At 42.8% G+C, this 12,308-nt stretch overlaps 1 protein-coding gene across 1 annotated transcript in view; it reads left to right on the top strand.

Annotated features, from left to right (window-relative positions):
* Nucleotides 1-12,308, top strand: part of LOC122562073 (glutamate receptor ionotropic, NMDA 2C-like) — a 126,659-nt gene that overhangs the window by 93,454 nt on the left and 20,897 nt on the right. The window contains exons 7-9 of the mRNA XM_043714557.2: nucleotides 53-206; nucleotides 1,104-1,229; nucleotides 11,699-11,928. Coding sequence (XP_043570492.2) covers nucleotides 53-206; nucleotides 1,104-1,229; nucleotides 11,699-11,928 — 510 coding nt within the window. The remainder of the gene's footprint in view (nucleotides 1-52; nucleotides 207-1,103; nucleotides 1,230-11,698; nucleotides 11,929-12,308) is intronic.

The following is a 12,308-nucleotide window of genomic DNA, read 5'->3' as shown; positions in this document are numbered from 1 at the left end:
ATCAGTTTCATCCTTATATTTACCCCATTTGGTCCTTTATTTCCCACTTTAGGTTTTCTACCAGAGAGCAGACATGGCCATCGGATCTCTCACCATCAATGAAGAGCGCTCGGAGATTGTGAGTTTTTCTGTCCCCTTTGTGGAAACAGGAATCAGTGTGATGGTGGCCAGGAGCAATGGTACTGTCTCCCCATCAGCTTTTCTTGGTGAGCAGCATGGTGTTGTGAAGAGTTTGTACTGATAAAACTGTGCAGCAAATGGGTCAACATCAGGTCATAGTTGAAAATGTTGTCATGAAGTCGGCCACAAGGGAAAAAAAAAATCTGCTGTTTTCAACTTATTCACAAGAAATTTTGAGTGTGATTGCCCAGGTTGATTGCCGTACCTTTGTTTTATTAAATATTTGGGGATGAAGAGTATGAGGGTATTAGTGTTGAGATCAAAGATTTCCAATGATGATAATGGTTCAGGCAAGGATTTATCATTGTGCTGGTTTCTATAATAGGAGCTGCATCATTCATTAATTGGGATGTCATAGGTGTGCAATGGATTGAGGTCAAAAATTGAAGTCAGGTGTCAATCATCAAAGAGTCAGATCTATAATTATGTTAAAGGTTGATGATTGAGACTAGTGAGTAATTGGGGTCAATGTTCAGCATTCAAGGACTGGGAGTTAATGGTCAAGGACTGGAGTGAGTGATTGGGGACTGGGAACAATGATTTGAAACAAACTGCAATAATCAAACATGATCAGTGATGTGGTCTGGGATCAGTATTCATAGGTCAGGGGTCAGTGTTCGGAGTCTGGGGTCAGTTTTTGGGATCACGGGTCAGTGATCAGAATTGGGATCAGTGATTGAGCTAAAAAACAGTGAAGGTGTTAAAGATGGATCTGGCTACCTTTGTGAGGTTTACAAAATTAACAATTAGATGTGGTTGATAGGAATTTGATTTCATGCATAGGAGTGTTCTCTGAGCTAATGCATTGAGACATTTCAGTTTGCAGGTTGAGCTTTGCAGGAAGTGAATGCATGCTGATTGAGTAATTAGAAAGTTCATGACTGCTTGTTGAAGACACTCAGCTGCCATTTCTCTCTCTGCAGAACCTTACAGCCCCGCAGTGTGGATGATGATGTTTGTGATGTGTCTGACGGTGGTTGCTCTCACAGTCTGTCTATTTGAGTACTTCAGTCCCGTTGGATACAACAGAAACCTCATGAATGGCAAAAGTAAGTTGTAGTGAGATATAATGATTGGAATGAAACATAGGAACTGCAGGAAACCATTCAGCCCATCATGCCTGTTCCACCACTCAAATCAATCATCATTGGTCTGTGTCTCAACTCCATTTAGCCATATTTCATTAGCCTTTTCACTGATCATCTGATTGTGCAATCTCTCAAAATTATACTATTTAGTTTATATTGTCTCCACACCTTAGACCCATAAACAGCCTATTCAGACACACCTTTGGAACAGATGGGAATTTAATGCAGGCTTTTTGACCAAGAGGTAGAAATACCACACTATTCCACAAGAGCCTTACAAAACCTGAATACTGGCTCCAAGGCCCTCAGCACACAATATTTGCTGCAGTTTGTTAGTGATTCCATTTTCTGAGTGTGGTTATCAGTGCACCTATCCCATCATTCACTGGAGTATATGTCCATGGCTTATCTTCTTTTTGGAAGATCGGATTCTAACATGGTGTAGTAGGAATTATTGAATTGCCCCAATAGACAGCTGACATGATTCAGTGGGTCAAATGGTAATGTTTCTGTGTTATAACCAATGACAACAGATATCACTATTCCCAATAGGAAGATCTATTGCAGCAACATAAACTGGAATTGTGTGACAGGACCATGCAGAAGCCCTGATGAAGTTCACTCTGCGCAAATCTGATTGGCAATTACCCCCCATTTGAATTCTCTGAAAACATCTCCAACTCTGGATTAGGGTCAGAGGCTTCAGATAATTTTGAGTCACTTGCCTGAAAAGGTTACAGGAACAGTCACCACGCCCACCCTTCTGTATCCTGGAACATGCAATGCCAACACAGAGATCCAAAACATCACATTGCTCCATATGATCTGATAGCAATTCTCTTCTCCCAACCTCTCTGCACCCCATCATCTCCCATAGACTCTTCAGACCCACTTTTCCAAACATGAACCTTGACCTATTTGGACCCAACACATCACTCCTTGCCAACCAAGCACTCTTAAACCCCTCCCACCCACCTAACACTTTATCCGTCTCCAGCATCTACTCCCCAGCGCATAACCCATCTGCCACCCTATCTGCATTTTCAACCATCTGATACCTGCACCCACCCAGCACCTCACTATCACTTCAATACTTACCTTCTCTCAGTAGCTGTGAAAATGGTTTAAGGATCTTTAAGCCACAGAATACAGCAGTTAGTGCTGGAGAAGGAGTGGCTATGTGAACTCTTGGAGAAAGTGAGGACTGCAGATGCTGGAGATCAGAGTCGAAAGTGTAGTGCTGGAAAAGCGCAGCAGGTCAAGCAGCACCAGAGGAGCAGGAGAATCAACGTTTCGGGCGTAAACCATTCATCAGCCCTTCCTGATGAAGGGCTTATGTCCAAAACGTCGATTCTCCTGCTCCTCGGATGCTGCCTGACCTGTGCTTTTCCAGCACTACACTCTCGATTATGTGAATTCGTGGTCTTGACTGCACTATTTCACAGGCCCCTGGGCAAGGAGTTTGCTTGGAAAGCTTTTCCAAAGGTAAATCAACAACCTTTAGTATGGTCAAGGTTGGAATCCTTAGGTCTGAAGATTTGAATCTAACATTCATCTCCATACTTATGTTTGTGGTTTACAGAATTTAAAAATAAGCGTATGTTTAGGCGCAATACCAGGGCTTTCTTCAAGTGTATTTCTTGCAGTTATTCCTGCAGGTGGTGTATGTACAAATGATATACTGTTAGATTCGGATACATGCAGTAGTGTAGTAGAGAGTGAGATGGCAGCTGGATACTGATGTACAGGTCCACATAATATAGCTCTGGATACTTCTCTACATGACAATATAACATTCCTCTTTCTTTAAAAAATAAAAAAAAAACCTGCCTATCCCCACTTTAACTGTTTTCAATGTTGGAGCATCCACAACCTTCTGATGTAGCAAATTCCAAAGATTCACTACATACTGAATGAAGTAATTTCTCTGCATCTCAGCCCCAAATGATCACCCCTCTACTCAACTGTACCCTGAGACTATGCTCTGTGTTTTAGATTCCCTGACCAGTGGAAACAATGTTCAGCATCCAACCAACAAACCCCTTCAGAATCCTTACATTTCAATGAAATAGGCCCTAATTCTTCTAAACTCCAGAGTATAGGTTCAATTTACTCAGCATCTTATTATTGGACAAACATTATCTCTAGGACTAATTTAGTGAACCTTTGTTATGCTGTGTCCGATGCAAGTGTGTCCTTTTGCAACTTTAGAGACCACAATTGCACATAGTACTTCAGATGCAGCCTAACCTGCACAATGTTAGCAATACTTATTTATTCCTGCACAGCAATCCCCATTCAATACAGACCAACATGCATTATGCATTCCTAATTGCTTGCTGTACCCTATCAAAACTAGGATCAATGAGAATCTGGGGGAAACTCTCATACCTGGCACATAGGAAGATTGTTGCGGTTGTTGGAGGTCAGTCCCCTCAGCTCCAGGACATCTCTGCAGTTCTTAGGGTAGTGTCCTACGCCCAATGATCTTCAGCTGCTTCAAAGACCTTCCCTCCATCATAATGTCAAAAGTGGAGACGTTCACTGATGATTGCACAATGTTCAGCATAATTTGCAACTCCTCAGATACTGAAACAGCCCATGTTAAAATGCAATGAGAGCTGCATAATATCCTGACTTGAGTTAACAAGTAGCAAGTAAAACTCATGCCACACATATGTCAGGCAATGACCATCTCCAATAAGAGACCATCTAACCGTTGATTCTTGACATTCGCTGGCATTACTATCACTGAATTCCCCACTATCAAAATACTAGGGGTTACCATTGACCAGAAATTCAACTGGTCTTGCAAGTAAATACAGTGGCTATAAGACCAAGTCAAAGCCTAGGAATACTGCAGTATGTAACTCCCTAAAGCCTCCCATCTATAAGACACAAGTCTGAATATGATGCAATAGTCACCACTTCTCTGGATGGGTGCAGCTCCAACAATATTTATGAAGTTTACACCATGCAGGACAAAACAGTCTGCTTAACTGGCACCATATTCAGAAGTTGAGAGTGTGGTGCTGGAAAAGCACAGCAGGTCGGGCAGCATCCGAGGAGCAGGAGAATTGACATTTCAAGAAAAAGCCCTTCAACAGGGATGAGGCTGTGAGCCGAGGGGGTGGTGAGATAAATGAGAAGAGGGTGGGGCTGTGGGGGGTAGCGCAAAGGTAGCTGAGAGTGCGATAGGTAAAGGGAGATCGGGGTAATGGTGATAGGTCAGAAAGGAGGGTGGAGTGATAGGTGGGAAGGAAGATGGACAGGCAGACAGGTCATGAGGGTGGTGCCGAGTTGGAAGGTTGGAACTGGGGTAAGGTGGAGGGAGGAGAAGTGAGGAAACTGGTGAAATCCACATTGATGCCATGGGGTTGGAGGGTCCCGAGACGGAAGATGAGGCGTTCTTCCTCCAGGCAACAGGTGGTAAGGGAGTGGCGATGGAGGCGGCCCAGGACATGCCTTCCTCCCACCTTATCCCAGCTCCAACCTTCTAACTCGGCACCGGCCTCATGACCTGTATTACCTGTCCATCTTCCTATCCATCTATCCGCTCCACCCTCCTCTCTGACCTATCACCATTACCCCACCTCTATCTACCTATCACATTCTTTCACCCAGCCCCACCCCTTACCATTTATCTCTCCACCCCCGATGATCTCAGTCTCATTCTTGATGAAGGGCTTTTGCCCAGAACGTTGATTCTCCTGCTCTGTGCAAGTTGCCTGACCTGCTGTGCTTTTCCAGCACCACACTTTTGACTCTAATCTCCAGCATCTGCAGTCCTCACTTTCAACATATCCGTAAGTGTCCACTCTTTCTACCACTGACGTTCAGTAGCAACACTGTGTACCCGCTACAGGATACACAGCAGATATTCATCAAAGATCCTTAGACAAAACCTTCCAAATCAACAACCACTTCCATTTATAAGGACAAGGGCAGCGGATATATGGAAACACCACCACCTTCAAGTTTCCCTCCAGACTACTCTGGGCGGCACGGTAGCACAGTGGTTAGCACTGCTGCTTCACAGCGCCAGAGATCCGGGTTCAATTCCCGCCTCAGGCGACTCTCTGTGTGGAGTTTGCACATTCTCCCCGTGTCTGTGTGGGTTTCCTCCGGGTGCTCCGGTTTCCTCCCACAATCCAAAAATGTGCAGGGGTTAGGTGAATTGGCCATGCTAAATTGCCCGTAGTGTTAGGTGAAGGGGTAAATGTAGGAGAATGGGTCTGGGTGGGTTACGCTTCGGCGGGTCGGTGTGGACTTGTTGGGCCGAAGGGCCTGTTTCCACACTGTAAGTAATCTAATCTAATCTAATCTAATCTACTCACCATTCTGACTTGGAAATATATCTCCATTCCTTCAATTTCTCTTTGGGTCAAAATCCTGGAATTTCTTCCCAAAGGCATTGTGGGTCCACCCACAGCACATAGACTGCAATGGTTCAAGAAAGGAGCTCACCATCACCACCTCAAGGGCAACTAGGAATGAGCAATAAATGCCAGCCAGTGATGCCCATGTACCAGGAGAGAAACAAATACAAATACATGTTATGATTGATATAATCTTATCGCTATTCAGGAGACAGTTATGAGGAGATCAAAGCTGTGTCTAATTACTCAGGAATATGTTTTTTTCCAAAAGGACAGGTGAAAAGGAAAGGACAATAGGGAGGCTTTGTTAATATAAGATGGAATAAGTTCAATAGCAAGAAATGACCTTCGATCAGAAGATGTAGAATCTATATGGTTGGAGACAAGAAAAAACAAGGGGAAGACGACACTGGTGAGAGTAGTCCATAGGCCTATAACAGGACAGAGAATAAATCTGGAGGGATTGAGGGAATGCAAAAAAAGAAGGTACATGAATCATGGGTGATATTAATCTTCATATAAACCAGGAAAACAATATTGGCAAAAACCAAAAAGTAGCCACAAGAAATATCCATATAGTGGAGTAATTTGGACAGTTTCTGAGAACTGTATGTTCTATATCCACTCAGAGATCAGGTTATTGGTAATTAGGCAAGTTCAATAAAACATTTCAGAGCAAAAGATTCCCTAGGAAACAGTAACCATAATATGGTGGAACTTGGCATTCAATTTGATATTGAGACTTGGGTCAGTAACAACTGTGATGGCATGGGTTCAAGGTGAGGGGGGAAAGATTTAAAAAGAACCTGAAGGGTAAGTTTTTCCACAAAGAACATGGTGCATTTATGGAACAAGCTGCCAGAGGAAGTAGCAGAAGTAGGTACAATTACAACATTTAAAAGGCATCTGGACAGGTATATGAATAGAAAGGATTTGGTGGCATACCGGCCAAATGCTGGCAAATAGGTCTAGGTCAGATTGGGATGTCTGGTCAGCGTGGACGAGTTGGACCGAAGGATCTGTTTCTGTGCTTTATGAATGAGAGCAGAGTTGGCTGGTAGATTGAGAAAGGAGTTTAGTAGAAAATATGGTTGAGGAACAAAGACAGATGTTCATGATTTGCAACAAAGATACATCCCAGTAAGGAAGTAGGACTCTAGAAAGCGGGAAAACCAACCATGGTAAACTAATGAAGTTAAGGATAGTATCAAACTGAAAGAAAGAACCTACAATATGGCCAAGATTAGCGGTAAATCACAGGCTTAGGAGGGTAGGATAATTCAACAAAAGATCACCAAAAACAATTATTAAAGAGAGAGAAAATGAACCAAGAGGGCAAAGTAGGAAATAAAATAAAAACAGACGATAAGAACTCCTTGAAATATGTAAAAAGAAAGAGAAAGACCAGTGAACACAGGCCAAAAAGAAATCAAGGCTAGAGAAAACAATAAGGTGGATCCAGGAAATGGCAGAGGAGTTTAAAAAAAAATTAATTTGTATCAGTCTTCACAGTAGAAGAGAATAATAGCCTTCCAAAGATAATCAACTGGCAAAGGCTGGAATAAAAATAATCATAATTATCACAAAGAAAAATATTACTAGGTAAACAAACAGAGCTAAAGGCTAGTAAGAGTCAGAGAGTAAGTGGAGCTGGAAAAGCACAGCAGGTCAGGCAGCAACCTAGGAGCAGGAGAGTCAACATTTCAGGCATAAGCCCTTCATCAGGAATGTGGACGGGGAAGGGGACTGAGAGATAAATAGGAGGGTGGTGGTGGGGCTGGGTGGGAAGGTAGCTGCAAAGGCGATAGTTGGATGCAGGTGAGGGATAATTGTGGTAGGTCAGTGGGGAGGGTGGAGTATATAGGTGCGAAGGAAGAGGGACAGGTAGGACAGTCAAGAGGGCAGTGCTGAGTTGGAGGGTTCAATCCAGGATGAAGTGGGAGGGGGGGGGAAAAGAGATTTGGAAATCTATTTCAAATCCACCGACTCCCACAGCTACCTTGACGACAACAGCTCCTGCCACCCGCCCTTCCCCCTTAAAAATGATTCCTTACTCCCAATTACTCCACCTTCACTGCATCTGCAGGAGGAGCAAATCCACTCCAGGACATCCCAGATGGCCTCCTATTTCAAGGACCGCAATTTCCCCTCCCACGTGATCATAAATGCCCTCCAGCACATCTCCTCCACTTCCTGCCTCTCTGCCCTTGAACCCCACTCCTCCGACCGCAACAAGGATAGAACCCCCTGATCCACACCTTCCACCCAACTAATCTCTGGATACAGCGTATTATCATCCGCCATTTCTGCCACCGACCATCAGACCCCACCACCAGAGATATATTTCCCTCCCCGCCCCATCTGCATTCCGCAGACACCATTCCCTCCGTGACTCCCTTGTTAGATCCACAACTCCCCCCCCACCAACCCACCCTCCACACCCGGCACCTTCCCTTGACACCGCATAAGGTATAGAACCTGTGCCCACACCTCCCCTGTTACCTCTGTCCAAGGCCCCAGAGGATCTATTCACATCAGGCAGAGATTTTCCTGCACATCCACTCAACTCACCGACTGAGTCCATTGCTCTCGATATGGTCTCCTCGACATTGGGGAGACAGGATATCAAGTCTCAGAGAACATCTCTGGTACACATGCACCAAACAACTCTACTGTGGCTGACCAGTTCAACTCCTCCTCCTACGAGGACATGCAAGTCCTGGGCCGCCTTCACCATCAAATCAAAGCCACCTCATCTTCCACCTTGAGACCCTACAACCACACAGCATCAACATTGACTTCACTAGTTTCCAAATCTCCCCTCCCCCTACCTCATCCCAGTCCAACCCTCCAACTCAGCATTTCCCTCCTGACCTGCCCTACTTGTCCACCTTCCTTCCCACATATCCGCTCCACCCTCCCCACCAACCTATCAAAATTACAACCCCCACCTGCATTCAACTATCACCTTCCCAGCTACCTTCCCTCAGCCCCACCCCCACCCTATTTATCTCCCAGCCTCCTACCCCCCTCCACATTTCTGTGATTTTCTAGCACCACACATTTCAACTCTGACTGTCCAGCATCGGCAATCCTCGCTTCCTCCTAAAAGCTAGTATGTCCCCTGGACCTAATGGATTCCATCTTAAGATATTAAAGGAAGTAGCTACAGAGATAGTGGATGCATTGGAAGTAATCTTCCAAGAATCCTTAAATTCTGGAAAAGTCCCAGAAGATTAGAAAACTGCAAATGTAACCCTTTATTCAAAAAGGGAGAGAGACATGAAACAGCAACAATAGGTCAGTTAGTTTAACATCTGTCAGTGACTAAATGTTAAATTGTCTATTATAAAGGATGGAACAGCAGAGCATTTGGAAATACAAAATATAATCAAGTCGAGGTAGTATGGCTTCATGCAGAAGTAATCATACCTGAAAACTACATTCGAGTTTTATTTTGAGGAGGTAACCCAGCAGGATAAGGGCTACCAGTAAATGTAATATATGTGGATTTCCAAAATGCAATTCATAAGGTTCTGGATGCAAGGCTACTCAATAAAATAACAGCCTATCATATTGGGAGTAGTGTATTAGCATGAACAGAGAGTTGACTAACTAAGAGGATATAGAGTTATGTTCAAGGACGCCATTTTCAGGCTGTGTAAATAGGGCCACAGGGATCATTGCTGGGGTCACAATTATTTATAATGTATATCAATGACTTTGAGGATGGTGAATGTGCTATTGCCAACTTTGTGGATGACACAAAAATAAGTGGGAAGGCAAGTGGAAAGAATGACGCAGAGTCTGTAAACGGTTATAGACAGTTTAGGAAATGGGCAAATCTTGGCAGATGGAATTAATGTGGGAAAATATAAGGTTATACACATTGGTAAGAAGAATAAAGTTAATGTATAACATTTAAATGAAGAAAGACTGCAGAGAGCTGCGGCTCAAAAGAATATGAAGTTGTACATAAGTCACAAAAAGCTAGCACAAGTTTAGCAAATAACAGGAAAGACAAATGGAACACTGGTCTTTATTTCAAAGAGAAGGAAGTCCTGCTAAAACTAATCAAAACACTAATTAGATCACATGTGGAATACTGTGTATGGTTTTGGTCCACTTCTCTAAGGAAAGGTAAACTGGCATTGGAGGCAATCCATAGAAGGATCATGAGGTTGATCCAGGACATAGAGGGATTTTCTTATGAGGAGAAGTTGAGTAGACTGTGCCTGTATTCATTTAGGAGTTTATGAGGACAGACTATCTTACTGAAATATAAACGTTTCTCAGGAGGCTTGACAGGTTAGATGAGGAAATATCATTTCCCCTTGTGGGAAGGTCTAGGAGGGCATAATCTCAAAGTAAGGGGTCACACATTTGAGACAGCGATGAGGAATTTCCGCTTTCAGAAAATAGTGAATCTATGAAATTCTTTATCACGGTGCACAGTAAAAGTTGGATCATTAAGTATATTCAAGGCTCAGATAGATCTTTTAGTCAATAAGTGAACCAAGAGTTATAGAGAAAAGGCAGGAGTGTGGAGTTTAAGAATATCAGACCTGTTATGATCTTATTAAATCGTTAGCAGACTCATGGGCTGAAGAGTTTACTTCTGCTCCTATACCTTATCATCTTGAGGCCCCATTTATATCCACCTTCTGCTTCCCGTCTATGTTACACCTAAGTACATAAGCCCTCATCTTGCCTATTAATCTTTTGCATACCCCCTTATTTAATGTCTTTTGGAATTTCAGCAGGTTCCCTATTATCTGTATTATTAATTACACCTTCAAAGAACTCACTGCACTAAATCATTCTCACCATACCAGGCAGGTGGAGCATGGGAAGCAGCACCAGAATGCACAGGAACAACTCCAGAGTTACTGCCATTTGTATCTTCTAGTTTGAAATGAATTGCCATAACAAGAGGCTCCTCTATTGTACAGCATGGACATCAATTACCTGCAATTCTCTCTCTCATTGACTAAAGTAGAATAAAATGAACATTCAAATAAGAAAACGTCCCTTTAAGTAGAAATTGAGAAGAATGGTCTTATGATAAAGGTAATGGTAGACTGGCACTGTCGAGAATATTTAACTGAGGATTTTGCATTAGTTTCCCTTGTGGTAGTTAATGAAGATTCCTTGCCAAGTAGCCTGCCTCTGACTGAGATAGGGCCTCCTCACCGGCAACAGCCAAACTCAGTTCTTTTACAAAATTGTTCTGGGCAAACTAGAACTCTGAATGATCCTTGACATAGACCAAACTACAGGCCAGCCGGCCCGCACAGCAGAACCATGTTCTTAATTCTTCACAGCCCTCTCGGTCACCAATCTCGTACAGACAGAAACATTAATGCAACTTGTTGCTGCTATTTAGTCTCTGGGAGGAGCTGGCACCTCTTCTCCATTCATTTAATTCCTTTGATGACGACATTACTGGTGTGTGGGACTTCAGTTTTTCATACAGACAGACTGCTCACTTCTCTTTGCCTCAATTGATCCTACTAACAGCTTTATTAGTCTTTATGAAAATCAAACTGAATGGATATATTGTGAGAAAGGCCAAGTGCTCAAAAAAGTGCAACATAATTAACTTGTGAGCAAATGTAAACACTAATATTTAGTTAGCAAAACAGAAACAATGTTAGTTTGAGTCAATAGAATGTGAGTAGGCCCAGTCTCATACAATACATCAACATCAACCCTGTGCATCTCCCAGAGCCCTTGTGTGCAACAAATAGTATCATATTGTTCTGCCCTCGTCACATATATTAGATCATGGGCATCAAGAATTAACATTATCAGGAAGGCTTAAGGGTTCAATTTATTGAGGTTCACCAAATAGTCTTTAGTTTTCTATCAAAATGTTCAAGATTAAGAAGGTGATTTTTGGTGAATTATTGCCTGTGGTGAAGGGAAAAAGTAGAGATGGATGTACAGTATTACAAACATTTTGTTTGATTACATTTGTAAGATTGAAAATGAATGGAGAACTATATTTGTCGCAGTAGTTTTTACAATTCTCTCCGAATATCTGTTCAGTTACAGGAGGGCCAACATTTACCATTGGGAAATCAGTGTGGCTCCTCTGGGCACTTGTCTTCAACAATTCTGTCCCCATCGAAAATCCTAAAGGAACAACAAGCAAAATCATGGTCTTAATCTGGGCTTTTTTTGCTGTCATCTTCCTGGCAAGTTATACAGCAAACCTGGCAGCATTTATGATTCAAGAGCAGTTCATTGACACTGTCTCTGGTCTCAGTGACAAAAAGGTAAGGCACAACCCAACAACAGAATCTACATCATTAGCACTGCATCTAGAAGTGATGTCACTGTAACTGAATCTTTACTACTACCAACATCAGCGGTAAATTCAGAACACGTCTGTTGACGCTGAAACAACTCTTCTACTAATCAATTGTCAAAATGATCACCTTCTCTTCCCTCATCTACTTTCTCCTTATTCTGTTTCTGACACTTTTTCATGTCCCTTCCTCCCCAACCTGTAATCCTCCATTACGTCTCAGAAAGTAGATTAAAGAGAAAGCCTCCTGGATAATAATTGAGCAATAGGTGTCTGTTGAGTCCGTTTGCCTGTCTGAGACCAATCATGATAACTTCTTATCATACTTCTTGAAGCACAACACTAAAG

Source organism: Chiloscyllium plagiosum, unplaced genomic scaffold, assembly GCF_037043375.1.
Source record: "Chiloscyllium plagiosum isolate Xiang-an unplaced genomic scaffold, Cpla_swu_hap1 HiC_scaffold_25, whole genome shotgun sequence".
Taxonomy (NCBI): domain Eukaryota; kingdom Metazoa; phylum Chordata; class Chondrichthyes; order Orectolobiformes; family Hemiscylliidae; genus Chiloscyllium; species Chiloscyllium plagiosum.
Note: the sequence above shows the minus strand (reverse complement) of the source record. Positions and strands in the feature narration are given on the sequence as shown.